Raw genomic sequence first — 20,553 nt, forward strand, 5'->3', positions numbered from 1 at the left:
ATCGGAGTATACTTGGAGAACATCGCTTTATCGGAACAGATATGACGAGTTGCTCCAGTATCGATGAACCACTGCTTCGGGTTGGTATCCACCAAGTTGGCTTCAAATACAACCGCAGTGAGATCCAAGTCCTCAAGAGAGGTTGCGACATGATTCGCAACATCCTTTGGCCCCTTGGTTGGCTTCTTTGGGCGTCTGCAGTCCTTGGATAGGTGTCCTGCCTTTCCACAGTTGTAGCAGGAGCCTTTGAACTTCTTTGCTTGAGCCTTCCTTTTGAACTGCTTCGGCTTTTTGGCGTTCGGCTCGACCAGGTTGGATATTTCGTCTATAGTCCGCTTGGTTCCTCTGGAGTCGGATAACTTTCGATTATCCTCTTCTATTCGTAGCCTCAGGATCAGGTCTTGCAGCCTTATTTCCTTTTGCTTGTGCTTTAGGTAATTCTTGAAATCCTTCCATGACGGAGGGAGCTTCTCAATTACCGCAGCAACTGCGAATGTCTCGTTCAGCTTCATGCCTTCGGCGTCCAGATCATGCATTATTAATTGCATATCTTGGACTTGAGATGAGACGCTTTTTGAGTCCACCATCTTGAAATCCAGAAATCGACCAACGATGAATTTCTTCAATCCAGCATTTTCGGTCTTGTATTTCTTCTCAAGGAATTCCCACAAAGATTTTGCCGTCTCCAGAGAACAATATACGTTATATAACGTGTTGTCCAAGGCGTTGAGTATATAATTACGGCACAGAAAATCTCCATGAGACCACGCATCGCTAGCAGCCTTACTTCCTTCCGTAGCGGCTGGCGTGTCTTCGTGCAAAAACCATACAAGGTTTAGCGTTGTTAGATAAAACAAAAAACTCTGTTGAACTCTTTAATGTATGTGAACTTAAGCATTCGATATTATGTTTACTAAGAGCAGTGGGCCTGGAGTAGCAGCTGATTCGAAGGATGAAGGATGAAGGACGGCGTCATCGCCCGTTCATACGTTATCAGGTTAAAAAGTGAAGAGGAAGCTTCAAAATTGGCATACGTTATCAAAGATTAGCTTCAAAATAAGCTGTGATCCGGTGGTAAGAGCCCGGGACCCCCTAACGAGGGGTCAACGCCACGTGGAGGTCAAATGGCCAAGTAGCCTTTCGGAGAAGGGTGAGCCGACCGGACTTGGAAGAAATGGATAAGGCCGATCGGCCGACCAATGGACATTCGGTAGTAAAAGGCGCCCTGACCGGGTTGGGGTTCCGACGCTCAATGAAACAATGTCTCAGAGCCGAGAGGAAGTCACTCGCCTGGAAGTCTCCCCGGCATCTCAGCGCAAGCGACAGGCGAGATGTGAGGGGCGTGCCGTCCGGCCGGCGCAGTACGTCCCGACCGGCGGTAAAGGAGAACAGGAACATCTCCTGATAGCCGTCAAGTCACATGACTAAGTCATACTCCTAGTCTGACAACGGGGTGTCTTGTTGTCCCATCGAAGGCGCGATGGGACTGTTGCAGTATGACATCAGGTAAGTTTTCTGACAGACACACACCGAGGCATGGGCTGCGGATACGCACGCGCCTCGATAGGCGTGTAGGAGCTTTTTCATCGCCCTATATAAAGAACCGTAGACTTCACCGGAGGTACGCATTCTACAAGCTTGGGAGCTCATTTTTCCACTACTTACCTGACTTGAGCGTCGGAGGGTCGCCGCCGGGAACCCCTTCCCGGCCCGACTTCTGTGCAGGATCGCCGGAGCTTCGGAGGCCTGTGTCATCGACTAGGAGAGCGCCACGTGCCCAGCGTCCCTTGGTTCGACGATTCGGACAAGATCAATTTGGCGCCGTCTGTGGGAACGCTCCTGCATCCGATCGGAAACAATGGACGAGGCTGGACGACAACACGCGGTGACACTTTCGACTGAGGAACTCGACGCTCTGATCGAGATAAGGGCCGCCAAGCTTGTGGAGCAAAAACAGAAGGCAGCAGCCGAGCGGAAGCACCACCTGCCACCGTCGCATTTCATCGGGCTCTGTTCCGCACCCCTGAAGCCGTGGCAGCCCACCGGGATAGGGGATCTTCTTCGGATGAAATGCCTAGACGAGATAACAGAAAGGGGAAAACCCCCCGAGCGGACGTGTCGCCCGAGCGGATCAATCGCCAATTTTCAGAGGCTATCCTACGAGACCCTCTGCCAAAACACTACGCGCCTCCGACGATCGGCGAGTACAATGGAACAACCGACCCGGATGATCATCTGGGTAAGTTCGATAACACAGCTACTCTCCATCAATACACAGATGGAGTAAAGTGTCGAATTTTTCTTACCACTTTCTCGGGCTCGGCTCAACGGTGGTTTCGGAGATTGCCGGACGGATCCATCACAAGCTTCAAAGATTTCCGAACGGCCTTCCTCCACCATTTTACGAGCAGTCGACGCTACCAGAAAACGAGCGTGAGCCTGTTCGCCATCAAGCAAGAAGCTCGTGAATCGCTTCGAGCTTACATCCAGCGGTTCAACCAAGTGGCGATGGACATTCCAACAGCCACCTCAGAAACCATGATGAATGCCTTCACACAAGGCCTGGTGGATGGGGATTTCTTCCGATCGCTCATCCGAAAGCCGCCCCGGGACTATGATCACATGCTACACCGGGCGAACGAGTACATCAACGTGGAAGAGGCACAAGCGGCTAGGAAAAAAGAAATTCCAACCGAGCGGGCTCCTCCAGCCGAGCGGAAACAACCCGCAACCCATCAGCCGCCCAGAGGACCAAGGGCCGAAGCAATTCGATCCCCCCATGCCAGATCCCACGTGCAAGAGGTATTCGCCGCTCGGCCCAAGCCAAAGAAGAAATGGACCCCGAGGTTCTGCTCCTTCCACCGGACGGATACGCACAACACAAGGGATTGTCGAAGTCTTCCCTTCGTGTCTCATCCCGTACCCCGGAATGCCGGACGGCGGTCTCCCTCAGTCGACAGGCGACAAAGAATTCATGAAGCCGATCGGATGCGAGCTGATAGGCGACAGCAACAAACTCCCGATCGGCACCGTTCCCCAAGGCAGGAGAATCGCCGAGCGTCCAGAGAACGGTCTCGACCATCCGCTCGGGAAGAGGAAAATAAAAGCAATACCTCCCGAGGCGAGATTAACGTTATTACTGGCGGGCCAACCGGAGGAGACTCTAACAGAGCAAGAAAGACGAGCGTCCGGCAGCTCCAAATCCATGTCGTTGGCTGCAGCCAAGAACGGGCGAGCGGACCGAAAATCAGTTTCGGGCCAGGGGACTTGGAAGGAGTTGAAGTACCCCACGACGATGCTCTGCTCATCAAAGCGGTAATAGCCAATTACACAATTCACCGCGTATTTGTTGACACAGGGAGCTCAGTCAACATCTTATTCAAGAAGGCGTTCGATCAGCTGCAAATAGATCGAGCCGAGCTGTTACCCATGACAACTCCGCTCTACGGGTTTACGGGTAACGCAGTTCAGCCGGTCGGACAGATCCGGCTGGCTACCTCATTGGGAGAAGAGCCGCTCAGGAGGACAAGGACAACAAACTTTGTGGTGGTCGACTCTCCCTCGTCCTACAACGTCATTCTGGGACGACCGGCGCTCAGCGAATTCCGAGCGGTCGTCTCAACCTTCCATCAGAAGATCAAGTTCCCCGTGGAGGACAAAGTGGGAGAGGTACGAGGAGATCAGTTAGCAGCTCGGCGATGCTACATCGAGATGGTCCAAACAGAAGCCAATTCCGCTCGGAAGGCGCCCCGGATCGAGGTAAACGCCATCACCGAAAAGCCACCCTCTTTAATTTATGAAGAAAAAAAGGAAGTGCAGATTCACCCATCCCGATCGGAGGCCACAACTTTTATTGCGTCCGATCTGGAGGAGAAGCAGAAAGAAGAGCTGACCCAATGCCTCTGACGAAATCATGATGTCTTCGTCTGGTCGACACATGAGCTGCCCGGAATTTCGCCGAGCATAGCGCAGCACGAGTTACATGTCCGACCGGACGCTCGGCCGGTAAAGCAGAGAAAAGAGATTTCAGCGCCGAGCAGAACGTCATCATTCGGGCGGAGGTGGAGAAGCTTCTGGAAGCCGGCCATATTCGCGAGGTTCAGTTCCCGAGCTGGCTAGCGAACGTAGTATTAGTCTCCAAACCGGGCAACAAATGGAGAGTGAGCATAGATTTTCGGGATCTCAACAAAGCTTGCCCGAAAGATTTTTATCCTCTGCCTCGAATAGACCAGCTGGTGGACTCTACGGCCGGCTGCGAATTAATCTGTATGCTCGACGCCTACCAGGGCTATCACCAAGTGCCGCTCGCCCGTGAAGATCAAGAAAAGGTCAGCTTCGTGACGGCCGACGGCACTTATTGCTATAATGTGATGCCGTTCGGATTAAAAAATGCGAGAGCCACATATCAGCGTTTAATGAATAAAGTGTTCAGAGAGCAGATCGGGCGGAACCTAGAAGTTTATGTGGACGACATTCTCATCAAATCCGTCCGAGCGGCAGATCTCTTCAAAGACATGGAGGAAACCTTCCGAACGCTGCGCAAATATGGAGTCAAGCTAAATCCCCAGAAGTGCCTGTTCAGAGCAAAAGGGGGGCGTTTTCTGGGGTACATAATGACCGAGCGGGGAATCGAAGCAAATCCCAACAAGGTGAAAGCCCTACAAGACATGTCGCCCCCAAGAAATACAAGGGAAGTGCAGCGTTTGGCCGGTCGGATAACCGCTCTATCCAGATTCATCTCCAAAACCGCCGACCGGAGCCTTCCTTTTTTCAAGATCTTACGCAAAGCAACAAAATTTTACTGGGACGAAGAATGCGACCGAGCGTTCGAAGATTTGAAGGCATATCTGAATTCACTCCCGGTATTAGCCAAGCCGACTATTGGTGAGCCACTTTGTATTTATCTGTCCTCGACCGAGCAGGCAGTCGGCTCAGCATTGGTGAGGGCGAGCGGAGACTGAATCTCGCTACACTGGGCTCGAAAAGCTAGCTTTCGCTCTGGTCCTCGCCGCTCGGCGCCTTCGTCCATATTTCCTGGCGCATACTATTATTGTCAAAACCAATAGCCCGCTCGGACGTGTTCTACTAAATCCCGAGGCATCCGGACGGCTCATCAAATGGACGACAGAGCTAAGTGAATTTGATATCCAATACCAGCCCCGCTCGGCGATCAAAGCGCAATCCTTGGCCGATTTTGTGACTGAGGTGCAAAGGCCGGAGCCGGAAGCTATGTGGAGAATATATGTGGATGGGTCGTCCACTCGGCTCGGAAGCGGGATTGGAATATTGCTGCTCTCCCCACAAGAAGAAAAGATACACCTATCCGTCCGGCTGGATTATAAAGCTACCAACAATGAGGCGGAGTATGAGGCCCTCATAGCTGGCTTGCAGGCCGCCCGGCATGTGGGAGCCGGTCGGGTAACACTCCACTCGGACTCGCAGTTGGCCGCTCAGCAGCTCTCTGGTACCTTCGAAATCAATAGTGCTCGGTTCAAGCTCTACGCTGAAGCCTTCGAGAAGCTCAAAGCTGATTTTCGAGAAGTTATTGTTCAGAAGATACCCAGAGTAGAAAATCAAGCAGCCGATGAGCTAGCCAAGCTCGCGAGTTTAATAACGTCGGTCGCCATTCAGCAGCCAATTGAAAAAGTACTGTTGGTGGGGCACGTCGACCGGATGGAAGGCCTCACATTTCCAAGCGACTGGCGGACGCCCATCATAGAGTTCCTCCGCTCGGGCGCCACACCATCCAATGAGTATGAAGCCCAGCTGCTAAGAAGGAGAGCCGGTCGGTTCACACTCATCGGCGATCAGCTTTATAAAAAGGCTTTCTCACGCCCGTTGTTGAAATGCGTGAGCTCGGAGGACTCGGCTTACATCCTCCAAGAAGTACATCAAGGATCGTGCGGAGGACATCCGGGCGGACGAGCACTAGCTAAGAAGATCCTGCTAGCTGGATACTTCTGGCCGACTTTACAAGCAGATGCCGCTCGGACAGTGTCAACGTGCCTTTCATGCCAAAAGTACCATAACTTCAACCACCGACCGGCGGAAGAAATGAAGGCATCAACGGTTTCATGTCCGTTCGATCAATGGGGAATGAATATTGTTGGTCCATTCCCGATGGCGACCGGGCAGCGGAAATTTTTGCTAGTGGCGGTTGATTATTTTTCCAAGTGGGTGGAGGCCGAGCTGCTTGCCAAGATCACCGAACAGATGGTCAAAAAATTTATCTGGCAACACATCATCTGTCGGTTCGGCATCCCTCGTCGATTGATCTCAGACAATGGACGGCAATTCACAGGGAAGATGCTAGGGGATTGGTGCAAAAGCTACGGCATCGAGCAACACTTCACGTCCGTGGCTTATCCCCAAAGCAACGGTTAATCCGAAGTGGCCAATCGGGAAATTCTTAGTATTCTGCGCGCTCGGCTCGACCATTTGGGAGGAAGTTGGCCAGATGAAGTGTCGGGCGTCTTATGAGCCATCCGAACGACTCCGAAGGAAGGGACGGGCGTCACACCGTTCCATTTGGTGTATGGCGGCGAGGCGGTCATTCCGTTTGAAGTCGGCGTTGAGTCCGTCCGGAGGATGAGCTATGATGATGGCAACGCCGAACGGAGGAATATGGAGCTGGATTTGGTCGACGAGGAGCGAGCCAAGGCGTCCGTTCGGCTGATGGCGTACCGGCAGCGGATGAAGCAAAACTACAACCGCCGCGTAATCCCCAGATCATTCCAGGTCGACGATCTCGTCTGGAAGAAAGTCAAGCCGGTCGGCGACGTCGGCAAATTGGAGGCACCGTGGGCGGACCCCTTCAAAGTTATTATTTGGAGGATGAAGCCGGGCGGCAGCTAGATCGACCGTGGAGTGCAAATCATCTCCAGCCTTATCGAGCTGGATGAAAGGTGCACGAATGTAATTTATTTTTGTGTATATGCTAGTCGCCTGTGTACTTGTAATGCAGGAAGCAAAAAGATGAAAACACATTGAGCATCCTCCGCCGAACGGCTTACTGCGGGAAGACCTCGTTCCGTTCGGCCGGGGCATATAAATATACGAGACGAATGCTCGAAGACGAAGACCCCGCGCCGTTCGACAGGGGGAATTGTATCCGAGCCAAAGGCTCTATATTGAAGGCCCCGGACCGTTAGGCCGGAGGTACATTAAACGAGCCGCACGCTCGATATCGAAGACCCCTCGCCCCTCGGCAAGGCATATATAATCAATTAAAAGTTAACCATGAAGCGGATAGCCAGTCACATGATACAATCAACGATAGCCTGGTTATACGGCTGAACGGCTCGCTTATCAAAAATCTACGGAAAAACCCTTTGGGGGTAAGGCACAAAGAAAAAGTGGGTCAGTGGAAGTTAGGGATATTAGCATGTAAATGCCGAGCGGTTACGTTCGAAGCCTAGCAGCTGCGCGGTCGCATGATAGATGTCATTAAGACGATCGAATTGAGCCGGACAGAAGCGTGGTGCCGAGCGGAAAGGATATAAAGAACACTTTGGCGTGACGACGGAAAAATGCCTTGCTAAAACAGAAGTGAAAGGAGCAGAAGGTCATCTATTACTCATTAGGTAAATCAAATAAGTCATTACAGAGATAAGTTGGGCCGAACGAAGGGAATACAAAAAAGTTCATAAAAACGCTCCTCACACATCAAAATCAAAAAGAGCGTCGGGGATGGAGTCCATCACGCTCGTGAGGTCCTCGGGGGGGATGGTCAGCTCGGCAGGCAGGTGGCCTTTGGTCTTCAAATAGCCCACCGCCGCCTTGATCGCCTCCTCGAAAGTGAGGGATATCTTGTCGGTAAACTTCTCTCCGAAGTCTTCCGAGCGGAGGAACTCCTTCCTCCCTTCTTCGGAGCGAGCCGACTCCCCCTCTTGATATTCTTTGAGCGCGGCGTGGGCAGCGTCGCTGGCGGCCTGAAGATCCTTCAAATCTCCATCAAATCTTTGGAGATCGGCCGAGCGGCTCTCCTTCTCGGTGGCTAACAGGGCGTCCAAATCTTTGATGCGTTGTTCCAGCCCCCTGATCTCCACCTTCATGCGGTCCATATCATTGATGGCCTGTTGCTTCCGAGTGGTCGCCGTTTTGATCTCCTTATCTCGTTGCTTGATCATCGTTTCAAGCCGAACGACCTTGCTCGCTAGATCGGAAGCCCTTTTCCGTTCGACATCCAGTAGTTTTTTGGCCTTCTCCAGAGCGGCCGTCGACGGCCCGACACCCCCCGCAGCTTTTTGTTTTTTCAACTCGTCCTCCAGTTCGGCTAATCGATCGCTAATGGCGATCTGCTCCACCCAGTTCTGCTAGCAAATGTGGACAGGTTAAAAACATAATTTAAATACGTAAACAAAGAAACAGAGCATACCCCGGTGGCCTGTTGTAGATTGCTGTCGCCGAGTTGCCCGGGAGTCATCTTGGCTATTCGACGCCGAGTGTCCACCCAAGCTTGGGCCAGAGGGCCTGTCAAGGTAATCTGCTACTCGGGGACCACAGGCCGATCAGCAGTAGCCATGTACGCCTCCGAAGGAAGGCGCAGAACGGTTTTAATTAAATTTTGGCCGCTCGGCTCGCTCTGGGAAGCGTCGGCCTTACCGAACGGGCCACCGGTGGACGAGGAGGGAAGCTCGCCCAAGCGCCTGATACGGCGCAAAGTTCTTGAAGGGCTGGACGGCGACACCTCAGAGCTGGCCCTCGGAGAACCATGAGGGGTCGAAGTACTCTCGAGGGAAACCGTCCCGGACAGCACCGGTGCATCCGCGCCCCGCTCGGGCTGTGGCTCATCAAGTGTAGTCGAGGCAGATGCGGATTCTGATCGTCGGCGTTTCCGAGAGCGTAGTGGCACATCATCGGCCGAACGGCCCTCCACCTCGGCTTCGGTAGGAGGTTCTATGTCGTCCGCGGCCTCATCGTGAGAGGCAGGGGCGTCTGAGGCTTCGGGGACAGTTGGTGTCCCCTCACCTTCTTCGCCGGCCGGATCAGTTGGAGCAAGGCCCCGTTCAGCGGCCTCCTTGTTCGTCACCGCCTCAATCTGAGCGGCCTTCAATTTGAGCTTCTCGGTAGCTTTGGCGCGCCACATGACTTCAGCTGCAAGAGCAAAAAATAAATCAGTTAGAACAAAACAAACGGGAAGATAAGGAAACTTACTCATGCTGCAGGGCAGCTTGGCTGTGGTAGAGGACAAGCCGAATATGTGCATTACTCCCGGGAGGAGTAGCTTGTCAATATGATAGCGCTGCTCGGCTGCATGAAGGTAGGTCGCGTCACCTCTAAATTTGCCGAGCTCCGGTTGCGATGGCATCGCCGCCTGCCACTTGGTGCGAAAAGTTGGCCGCTCGGGAAAACGTATATAGAAAAAATGCTCCTTCCAATGTTTGTTGGAGCTCGGCATATTATCAAAAAGGACGAAGCCTATCCTAGACTGGAAAACAAAGGTGCCCCACTTGGCTTGCTTGGGATAAAAAAAGTAGTGAAAAAATTTTGGTTCTAAGGAGATGCCGTTCAGTTTGAATAAAACTATCACTCCGCTCAGCAGCCTAATAGAGTTGGGAACTACCTGGCCGAGCGGAATGCGAAAATAATTGCAAACTTCTAAGAAAAACTTGTGGGGTGGAAAACGCAGTCCGGCCAGAAATTGGTCTCGGAAGAAAAGAACAGTGCCGGGCGGCGGATCGTGAGGCCGATCGGCCGGTGTGGCTAACAATATTTGGTGGTCGATCGGTAGGTCATAGGCTCGAGTGAGGCGCAAGGCGTCCTCCTCGTCGAACCGGCTTTCCATGTTCGAATACCAAAGACCCGGAGCACCGCCGGTCGGCTGCGAGGTGCTAGTCATGGTCGACAGACAAGGATACGGGACCAAAAGGGAAGGTTCAAGCAAGGAATGGAGGAAAACCGACTGAAGGAAACGATTAACAGAAAGAAGAAAACGTTGGGAACGAGAAGGAGGGTTTTACGAGCAAGAAAGATGATCGACGGGGGCCTGGGGGTTGCCGAAGAATTGAGGGGCGAGGTCGCCGGAGAAAAAAACGAGCAGAGGAGCGCCGGAGGAAGATGAAGCAACAAGGCGGCGGAAACGGAGTCGCGGGCTTTATATCGCCGCCCAGGAGCAACCTCCACCGTCCGATCCAGGTCGTCGATAACGAGGTCATCATCCAGCCGTCCATTTCAAACGGCGGCTGTCCCATCGGAAGTGACGCCACCGCCATACTCTGACAAACGCATGACCGCCACATGTCAGCTGGATACTGGCCGCATTTAATGAGCTCCCCTTACCGTGCGCAATGCACGTGATGAATAGTAGGGGAGAGCATAGGACATGGAGTCCAAGAGACCACAAGGCACGGACCAGATATCGCCGAACGGGCGAGCATCATTAGACCTTGCCGAGCGGCCCAATGCAATTATCGTTGTTCTGTCAGATCGGCAGTCCAGTCAGTCGGACTTCGCCTCCTTTGACTAGACTCGAAGGGAAGGCAAGTGATCCGGTGGTAAGAGCCCGGGACCCCCTAACGAGGGGTCAACGCCACGTGGAGGTCAAATGGCCAAGTAGCCCGTCGGAGAAGGGTGAGCCGACCGAACTTGGAAGAAATGGATAAGGCCGATCGGCCGACCAATGGACATTCGGTAGTAAAAGGCGCCCTGACCGGGTTGGGGTTCCGACGCTCAATGAAACAATGTCTTAGAGCCGAGAGGAAGTCACTCGCCTGGAAGTCTCCCCGGCATCTCAGCACAAGCGACAGGCGAGATGTGAGGGGCGTGCCGTCCGGTCGGCGCAGGGGATGAAGGTCGTCCGGACGATGTTCTCCATCCAGCCGGCCGGACGTACATCCCGACCGGCGGTAAAGGAGAACAGGAACATCTCCTGATAGCCGTCAAGTCACATGACTAAGTCATACTCCTAGTCTGACAACGGGGTGTCTTGTTGTCCCATCGAAGGCGCGATGAGACTGTTGCAGTATGGCGTCAGGTAAGTTTTCTGACAGGCACACACCGAGGCATGGGTTGCGGATACGCACACGCCTCGATAGGCGTGTAAGAGCTTTTTCATCGCCCTATATAAAGAACCGTAGACTTCGCCGGAGGTACGCATTCTACAAGTTTGGGAGCTCCTTTTTCCACTACTTACCTGACTTGAGCGTCGGAGGGTCGACGCCGGGAACCCCTTCCCGGCCCGACTTCTGTGCAGGATCGCCGGAGCTTCGGAGGCCTGTGCCATCGACTAGGAGAGCGCCACGTGCCCAGCGTCCCTTGATTCGGCGATTCAGACAGGATCAAGCTGAGCACACACGGGTCGGCTCAGGCTTATTTGAGCCCCAGGCGGAAAAAAAATTAAATCTTTGATATTGTTTTAAAGGACAATTTCTCCCACCTTTTTTTTTCATTCGGACTTATTACCAACAAACATTTAGATTTAAGATGGAAAACAGTGGTTTTAAAAAAATTACAATTTAAAATTTTAATTTTAAAAAATAAATTTTTACATAAAATTTATTTTTTTATTTACTTTTTGAGATATAAAATTATTAATTAAATTTTTATATTCAAATTTTAATAACCTAATTTAGAGAAATATAAACTTTACAATATTATGTATTATTATTAGATATAATAATATATCTCAACGAGATAATAAATGTATAATTTATTTAGTCAAGTATTTAAACTTGTTTTAAAAGGAAAAAAGATTTTTAAATCTATTTAATAACTTAAGTGAAAGATGGAGAAAAAAAATAATGTTCTTGTGTTCAACTCCTCATCATACCCACGTAAGTACAAGAAAAAAAATAAAAAATCATACTCTTGTGCTTAACTCGTCGTCATCACAATCTTTACAAAATAAAAATTGTACCGAAACTAAATTAACTATTATTATTTATCAAGAATTAATGAATCTTTTATGCACATAGTAAAAGAAAAAATAAATTATATTTTTTATCACCTAAATTGAAGGAAAGCTTTGACACAATGGTAAAGTTGTTGTCATGTGGACTATCTTTTTTTTTTATCACTTAAATCAGAATAGTTATAAATGATAGAATGAAAATAAAGGAATTCCCTCAGGATAAACAGTTGGCTGAGGTCTGAAGGTCAAATTCCGGTTAGTAGTTGGATGTCTACCTTTCCCCATGCACTATTCAACGATTAGTAGTTAGATGTCTACCTTTCCTCATGCACTATTCAACTGCCTAAGACGTTGCAAATAATATATTTATGACCGTAAATGTATCTAAATAAAAGTTAAACTTAATATATATCACGGAGGTGAAATGGTAGAGATATCTGATTCGTTATTGCTCGAAAATAATAAATTCCTCCATTTTGATCAGACGCTGCATTTGAATTTGATCAAGCAAGAAACGTACTATCATTAATCGGATCAGTATGATAGTGTCAGTGTTAGGTACGATTTCTCTTTTCCAATATCAACGAGTGAGAGAATCAAAGGGAGAGTTAGAAAAGAAGGAGAAGCGGAACTAAAAAAAAATCTAACATTTTTATTTTACATTATATGGTTAAAATAAAAAAATTTCTAATTCATGTTTCTTATTGATTAATGGAGAAAGTGTCACCAACAAAAAAAAGAAACATAATAAGGGAAGGCTAGAAATTAAGAGATATTGAAGAGAACATACGTAGTGAAAATAATTTAAAATGTAAAAATTCAAAATCTTATGATTTTATTCATTGTAATCATAATAAAATCTTTATGAAATTGAGAATTTTATAAAAAAAATGAGATCATGTAAATCTTCAGGGGGTGTATTCAATGTTGGACTTTTAATTAATTTGAATGACTTTTGTGGATTTTAAAAATCTAGGTGTATTAAATTTAGACTTTTATAAACTCTATAGAAATCTAATATTATCCAAATTGGATTTTTATAGAGTTTTAAAAAATCATGTGGTATTCAAACTCAATTTTTTAAAACTATGAAAATATGTTGGTATCTAAAATTTTAATAGATTTTAATGGATTCTTTTAGAATTCCTTGGATATAAATTTTAACCAATGAGAGCTCTCAAAAATACTTGGTATAAGTTTAAATATAGAATAGAAAGTCTTCTCCTCACCCTTGAGATTTCTATAAACTTCAAATCATTTTAATTTTTTACGAATAAGTTCTTTCTCTTTTCACTCCTCGATTTTAATTATTTCTTTGAGTCCCGTCCAGAGCCTACCAATATAATAGTACATAGTTTAACTTGACACATATTCAACAAAGAATCTTCACCACCTTGATCAAATTTAACACTGTTCTCGATGTTATTCCTTCACCATCTTGATCATATCGACGGTCTACCATAGAGATTATTTTAGGAGTGTGTTACCCTCTGTTATAAAATTAATTATGCATGTTTTTTTTCGAACTTTATTTTTATTATTATTATTATTATTATTATTATTTTGAATTTTATGTTTTTCTCTATTTTTTAATTTTTAAAGTTTACATTTTTTTTTTCTGAAATTTATGTTTTTTTTAGTTTAGTTTTTTTTTAAAAAAAATTTATTTACTTTACGTTCTTTTTAATTTATGATTTTTTTAAGTTTTACGTTTTTTTACTTTACTTTTTTTTTTAATTTAATTTTTTTAAAGTTTATATTTTTTTTCTTTAATTTTTTTTTAGGTTTATGATTTTTTTAGTTTACAGTTTTTTAATTTTTCTTTAATTTTTTTAAAGTGTACGATCTTTTTAAAAATAAAATTTTTATTATAAAAAATTTAGCTTATATCGGATTGCATTATTTTTGTTCGTAAGGACTGTCATTTTGATGAATTTCTAGTTGAATCAGATAATAAAACATCATTATCCTTACCAGAATAAGTTCATGGTGTCGATTGTTTTGATCAATTATTTGATACTCAAGAATAACAACGAGTAAATATCAATGCATAGAGAAATACAATAACGAATCGAATGTGGAGTAATATTTATCATATTAGTAATAACGAAACGAATTGTTCTTTCTCATAAAAAAATTTATAAATATTTGTAAAAATTCTATAAAAAAATCTATAAAACTCTATAAAATTCTTTTCATAACTACACGATTCTATACAAATCAATAAAAATTAATTAATTCCATAAAATTTTATCATTAAAAAAAATCAATAAAAATCATCCACTCTTAATTGAATACTCACAACGGTCCCAGTGCACACACGAATAGCAAGCATAGTGCTTTGTTAGCTACAGCAGTGAATTGTGCGAGATAGTTCAAAGTTTTTTCGTTGGATGGGTTTTTCGCTGAATTTATAATATTAATAAATTAATTTTACCTTTTAATATTTATTGTTTTGTTTTGAAATGTTTAATTAAAAAATTGCACTGCTTGGCACAACTTCGTATCATCCAAGACAAACACACGCATAAAAGAATCGCACAAATTAAGATACTCGATTTGCCCCCCCTCCGCGCTGGGCCGCTGGCTGCTCGACCTCTTCCGGCGAGGGAGCCCAGTCCAAGAGGAAGGAAGAACAGGATCATCGGTGAGCTTCGATCGATTCATCGTTCTTGTTCTTCGATGCATCTCTCCAATCTCGAGTTCTTATTCCTCTTTTTTATCTTTTTTTTTTCGTCTCCAGTCTAGGGTTTTACGGGGAATCTGACTATCCCTCGTTATTTTTGGACGTCCGTGGATCATCTTCTGTGGCTTTGCCATCTGGATTGGTCCTGATCCTGTTTGTGGCGTCTCGCCGGATCTCGTTGATATCTAGGGTTTTGTGTTGGTTCGCTGGATGGATTTCGAATCGGCTGATCGGTACGGAAACAGGAGGGCCTACCAGCGGCCGGGGCCGTCGCAGGTTCCCGAGAGAGCTAACAAGGTATGCTTCCACTGGCGGGCGGGGCGTTGCAACCGTCACCCGTGCGCCTTTCTCCATAGCGAGCTGCCGGAGCACATGCCCACCGACGGGCCTGCAAAGCGGGGGCACCAACAAGGGCACGCGTCTAGAAATCCTGCCTCCGCAGGTGCGCCTCCCTCCAAGTGGGGCAAGGGCCGAGCGGGTGGCAAGGCGCCCGACAAGGTCTGCAATTACTTCCTCGCTGGGAATTGTAGTTACGGGGAGAGGTGCCGGTTCCTGCATACGTGGTTCATGAGCGACAGCTTCTCCCTCTTGACCCAACTCCAGGGGCATCAAAAGGTGGTCCTTTTGTTTTGTTTTGCTTTTCTTGTTTCCAGTGGCTGATCGTCTGAATATTCTGATAGGTAGTGACTGGTATCGCTCTGCCCTCAGGGTCTGATAAGCTCTACTCTTGCAGTAAGGATGAGTCTGTTCGGGTCTGGGATACTCAAACTGGGCAGGTATTAATGCTCTTCAATCTCTTTTGTCACATTGGAAATGGAATCGCAGTGCCTGACTCTTGCATGTTTATGGAAGTGCGTTGGGGTCATCAACATGGGAAGTGAGGTTGGATGTATGATCAGTGAAGGTCCTTGGTTATTTATCGGGGTTTCAAATGCTGTCAAGGTTAGAGCTTTTAGGATACGTCACAGTCACTTCATATAGGGCAATGTTGAAGTAATGGATTTGTTTGCATGTTGGTTCAGGCATGGAACACACAAACAGTAACAGATCAAAGCCTTGATGGTCCTATTGGACAAGTTTACTCTTTAACCGTTGGCAATGGTTTGCTGTTTGCTGGAACACAGGTGCTCCTTTTCTTGTTGGCATCATTAGTTACACTTCCATTTTCTACTTTATGTTGTTCATGATATCTATGTGACTTGATATAAGTTCTGAATATGGCTTCAAATATGCCTTAACTTTGTGCAGGATGCACGTATATTGGCATGGAAGTTCAGTGCTGCCGGGAATGTCTTTGAACCTGCTGCTTCCCTCTCTGGTCATCGACTTGCAGTAGTTTCTCTAGTTGCAGGGGCCATGAAGCTTTACTCTGGTTCTATGGATAATTCAATAAAAGTATGGACTTGAACAATTATTTGGTAGCATTTGTACTTTGATTATCAGATTAGGACAATCTAGGTTTGTTTTCTAATGATAAGCTAGGCCAAATAAAGTTATATTAAATTGTAGGCCCAAATCCTACACCTAAGTAAGCTTTGAAAGGTTCTTACACCTATCAACTTGGTACATTTATTGTTATATGCAATGTAATAGTTTGAGACCTTGAAAATAGAAATATAGTATCTGATGTATTTTTGAACATGCCTATGAATAGATGCACACAGACTACAACTATGATTTATCATAACTAGACTCGTAACTTTTTTAAATTTGGAAAACAATAGGCAGAATCTCCTTTCTCCAAATTCACCTTCAAATTATCAAAGTTGAAATTCTTTAAGAAATTGCATACTCAAAAAATTGATATCATCCTTCGTAATTTCAAGTCACTGTCTTCTTTTTTAACATGATTGTTTTGTGATTAACTTTCTCCATGAGGTAAATAAGCATTCTGAATAGCAAAATTTCCTTTTCTTCAGGTGTGGGACCTAGCAACATTCCAATGCCTTCAGACCCTCACTGATCACACATCTGTTGTTATGTCAGTGCTTTGTTGGGATCATTTTTTATTATCTTCTTCTTTGGACAATACAATCAAGGTTATCTTATTAATTTATTTTTCTTATGTCAGTGCTTTGTTGTCATCTTATTTCTATTATCTCATTCCTAGATTCTTAGATAAAACACCTGATCTTGTTCTTGATTGCATACTGTTGCGTGCAGGTTTGGGTTGCAACAGAAAGTGGGAATCTGGAAGTGACATACACTCACGAGGAGGAACACGTAACCACCTGTGCATTAGTAAACTTTGATTAAATTTGCATGAAATAACTGCCTGCATGCTTTATAATGATTTTTCTTTTATTACCCCGCAACATAAATTAACATCAACGAGAAAGGCTGCGTACGATAGACTCTTCCTTGAGACCCTGGATTGGCGGAAGCTTCGCGCACCAAGCTGCCCTTTTTAGAAAGACAACTTCTTATTCTGTAACATAGAGTATCGTCAATTTGAATGATAACCTATTCTGTAGCATAAAGTAACATGATAAAAATTTGACACAACTCATTCTGTAACATAAATTAACATCAATTATAAAGATAGCTTCTTATTCTGGAACATAAATTAACAGCAATTAGAATGATAATTTCCTTTTGTGTAACATAAATTAACTTCAATTAGAAAAAGCAAACCTTTTCCCATTTAAGAACTGTTTGGAACTACCTCTGATTTCATGGCATACATGGCTTTCATGTGGTGATGTGGATGTCTAAGAAGAGAGAAGATGATCAATACACATACAGGAAATGATCTCGTCACTCAGGCATCTCAAAGAATCTTCATCTCAAAGAATAGAAAGATCGGGCCTAGTTATGTTGTAAGCTAGCAATTTTTGCATAACCCAATTTTTCAAGTAGAGATTGAATTTCTTTACTGCATTGAATGCTTCAATTTGTTTTCTGCTTCATCTTCATCCTCATCCAAACCTCTCTTATTGGATGATGGCTCTCCTTTATATGTTATGATATACTCAGATACTTTCTCATCAGTAGGAGTACAATATTTCCTTGAGCCTCCTGTGCTAACAATTTCCACTATCTCTCAGGGCGTACTTGCCTTATGTGGCATGCTTGACGCGGAAGGAAAACCTGTTGTATTATGTTCTTGTAACGATAATATCATACGGGTTTACGACCTGCCTTCGTAAGCACACAACGTTATAACATTAAAGCTAAAGTACAATTTATTGATACCTACTGTGAATTTAACCTATCTGCTCATTTTAGGTTCAGTGAGCGAGGTAAGATATTTTCAAAAGAAGAGATGAGAGCGATACAAATTGGACCTGGTGGCTTATTTTTCACTGGAGATGGAACAGGCGAGTTGAAGGTGTGGCGATGGTCAACAAAGCAGAATAACTAATAGTTCTAGGTCTTACTTTGTAATATATAAACGATTTGTTTTAGTCTTAAGAAGTCAGCTGCCAATTTTGATGCTGCGGACAAATCGATCATTTATTTGGTTTGAAAGAGGATGCTAATACGTCATATTTGTTTGCTGATTATTGATCATCGTCACCAGCCGATTGTGTAATCATAATCGTGCGTGTCGACACTGGATTTGATTCTTATAATAAAATTGTGCATCTGGATGTAGTTCAGCAAGTTCTTGAGTTTTTCAGAAAACAATTAATGTGTAAATGCTTTCTGGACTTGCATTAGCTGGATGTTAATGCGTAGACAAAAGATATTGGGCTTTTCTAATATATTGCCAAGGGATCAAATACATTATGATTGTGCAATAGCAAATCTATCAGCAAATATAATTACAAAAGCTTCAGAGTTACTTGAAAACAAAAAACAAAGAGATGTCTTGGGACTCTTTGATGAAAGACAATTCAACAATTGATTAAGGGTGCATTTAAAATTATAAATTTTTTGAGAGGTATACTTATATTTTAAAAATTTTACAATTATAAATACGCTTTTAGTCAAATTGCCGAAGAGTGGGCACATGGTATCTCTGGCGTAATGGTCAGGGGTCGATTCTCAGGAACTGACGATCTGGGATTTATCCAGTCATGCGCCTATGGCCTGTGTACCTGCATGAACCTCCCTCCATATCCGTGAGGCCGACACTAAAGGGACCGCTAAGATAAGGAATCTACCTTTTTCTAAACTAGATTTATGGGCTAGATTTCTGGGGCAAAGCTGCAGTTGAATCACGGCTCAGCCTTTGCTAGCGCAATGATGGGTCCGCCGACCTCTGAGTTTCAGATAGGGCCTCGTTGACAAAAAGTTTAATAATTTCGAAGAAAAACAAACAATCCACGCTCCTGTCTTATCACTAAAACTTTCTGTCAATGATTCCACGTATGCCACTCTTGGACTCTTGTACTTTTGCATATCAAATGCTTGGCGAAGCACAGTCGATTTCAGTCTGGCTTCATCGAAGAGTTGCTTAGGCTAACATTCCTCCTTATCAGGGTTCCTATCATCCTCCTCATCCCCAGTGAAAGCCACTCCGCTAGCTTTCAATGAGGATGGACAGTCCTACCACGTAGGCTCGTTTTCTATATTATCTGCTTATTCTTTCGTCATGGGAATCTTAAGCGCCAAGAAAACATGATGTGAGATTGCAACCTGAAGAGATTGATTGCTGCCTCATATCTCTACCTATTAAATTACAAGTAACGCTATTTAACTTCACCGAATATCTTCATTTAGTTTATGCGTGTGGTTTTGCAGTTTCGATCAGTTCATGTTGGCAGTTGCATAGTTAGGTATCCCAACAATACACTACTCGAAGTCCATTTCTGCTGAAAAGCTTCAGCATTGAGATTTACACTATATTTACAACCTCACCTATTCTCCTATCATTACAACAATCTCTCCACCTTTAGATGACCACTGTTACAATTCCATGTTGCAATGGCCCGGCTTCATACCAAAGTAATACAGAGTGGCCGGCCATCTTCTCTTGCTGCTGTTGATCACATGATGTTGCAGGAGTTTGGATTGTCCTGAGCACTGGGAGCATAGTAATACTGTGCGGTTGGGTAAGGATTGTAGTTCATGGGAGGGTAGTAGTAAAATTTGTATGGATTCACAAACTCTGGTGTCATTTGTGACTCGAGGGGCTCCTTCTTGGGCACCTCCTTCTTAGCATCCTCTTTCTTGGCCTCTTCTTTGATCTCTTCCTTTTTGGACTCCTCCTTGGCCTCCTCTTTCTTCTCTTCCTTTGCTTCTTCCTTCTTTGCTTCCTCCTTCTTTGGCTCTTCCTTCTTCTCCTCCTTGGCAGGTCCAATTGAGACTATGTTTGTGTGCCAAAATTTTCTCAGTTTTGTGACGACGCTCACAGGGTCAACCGATCCGATCACTGTCATTGTTTTCGCATTCGTATCGATTCTGATTGAATCAATCCCTGTGTAGAAAAATGTGATATAGTTTGTAGAAATAGATCAAAGACACAACAAGGTGGAAAAAGGGAGGTGAGGTACCTTGAAGGATGGAGACAGCCTTCATGGCCTTCTGCTTATCCTTGACATCATTTAGCTCCAATTTAAGTACAATTTTCTGCAAAAGAAGCTCAGATAATTAGAACATGGAAGAAAATATGCCATTTTTGAGATGCAGACACAATTTCATCGAGCACTAATCTCTATAAGATTGACTTCATTCAGAAAAAAAAAGGGAAGATAAACTGACCTTCATCCCTTGCACGAGAGGAGTAAAGAGTCCCAATGAATAAGCAGAAAGTAGAATGGAATGGAATGGAATGAAAGAAACATTTTATAGTGTGGCTGTCCTAAAGTGGTGGTTGTTTTGTCACTTTAGGAATCAAGTTGTCCATAGAAAAGAAAACACTAGTATTTGTGCATGGAGATACACTAAAAAATAATTCAATCTTCTGCTGGAAGCTTTAAACTGTGTGAAAGCGAAAAAAAATACTTTTGGTAAACTCAATAGGCAAAGTGAATTTTCTGTCTCATGAAAATTAATGGTATCATTAACATCCATAATAATAATAAATACTGTTGTAGGGATAAGTTCTCTGGCATATATAGCTCCTGAA

The 20,553-nt window shown here is 45.0% G+C and overlaps 2 protein-coding genes across 3 annotated transcripts; one reads left to right on the forward strand and one right to left on the reverse strand.

Moving 5' to 3' along the window:
• The first annotated feature begins 14,349 nt into the window (after positions 1-14,349).
• Positions 14,350-18,143, forward strand: LOC121985633 (zinc finger CCCH domain-containing protein 17-like). Of its 2 annotated transcripts, none has more exons than XR_006113226.1 (10): positions 14,350-14,498; positions 14,595-15,152; positions 15,218-15,313; positions 15,390-15,479; positions 15,560-15,661; positions 15,786-15,932; positions 16,457-16,576; positions 16,701-16,760; positions 17,257-17,356; positions 17,585-17,682. XR_006113226.1 is itself a non-coding variant. In XM_042539206.1 (10 exons), exons 2-10 carry the CDS (start codon positions 14,748-14,750, stop codon positions 17,899-17,901), a joined length of 1,254 nt encoding a protein of 417 aa, XP_042395140.1. In that variant the 5' UTR covers positions 14,350-14,498; positions 14,595-14,747; the 3' UTR covers positions 17,902-18,143. The 2 variants fall into 2 exon arrangements, 1 of the variants encoding a protein (XP_042395140.1); XM_042539206.1 differs by lacking the exon at positions 17,257-17,356 and adding an exon at positions 17,766-18,143.
• Positions 18,144-19,257: 1,114 nt separating this feature from the next.
• On the reverse strand, positions 19,258-20,475 carry LOC121985636 (heavy metal-associated isoprenylated plant protein 39-like). Its single transcript, XM_042539209.1, has 3 exons — positions 20,187-20,475; positions 19,979-20,054; positions 19,258-19,902 (listed from the first exon to the last, which is right to left on the reverse strand). The coding sequence occupies exons 1-3, from the start codon at positions 20,190-20,192 to the stop codon at positions 19,472-19,474; spliced, it is 513 nt and encodes a 170-aa protein (XP_042395143.1). The 5' UTR covers positions 20,193-20,475; the 3' UTR covers positions 19,258-19,471.
• Positions 20,476-20,553: the final 78 nt, after the last annotated feature.

This window comes from Zingiber officinale, chromosome 5B (assembly GCF_018446385.1).
Source record: "Zingiber officinale cultivar Zhangliang chromosome 5B, Zo_v1.1, whole genome shotgun sequence".
NCBI classification, from domain to species: domain Eukaryota; kingdom Viridiplantae; phylum Streptophyta; class Magnoliopsida; order Zingiberales; family Zingiberaceae; genus Zingiber; species Zingiber officinale.

Excerpts from the sequence above, each read along its gene's own strand:
- LOC121985636 (XM_042539209.1), bottom strand. Across the intron at positions 19,903-19,978 it reads GGCTGTCTCCATCCTTCAAG|GGATTGATTCAATCAGAATC; the intron begins GTACCTCACCTC and ends TTTTCTACACAG.
- LOC121985633 (XM_042539206.1), top strand. The coding sequence starts at position 14,748 with ATGGATTTCGAATCGGCTGATCGGTACGGAAACAGGAGGGCCTACCAG. Across the intron at positions 15,153-15,217 it reads AACTCCAGGGGCATCAAAAG|GTAGTGACTGGTATCGCTCT; the intron begins GTGGTCCTTTTG and ends ATATTCTGATAG. Across the intron at positions 17,683-17,765 it reads CGGGTTTACGACCTGCCTTC|GTTCAGTGAGCGAGGTAAGA; the intron begins GTAAGCACACAA and ends TGCTCATTTTAG.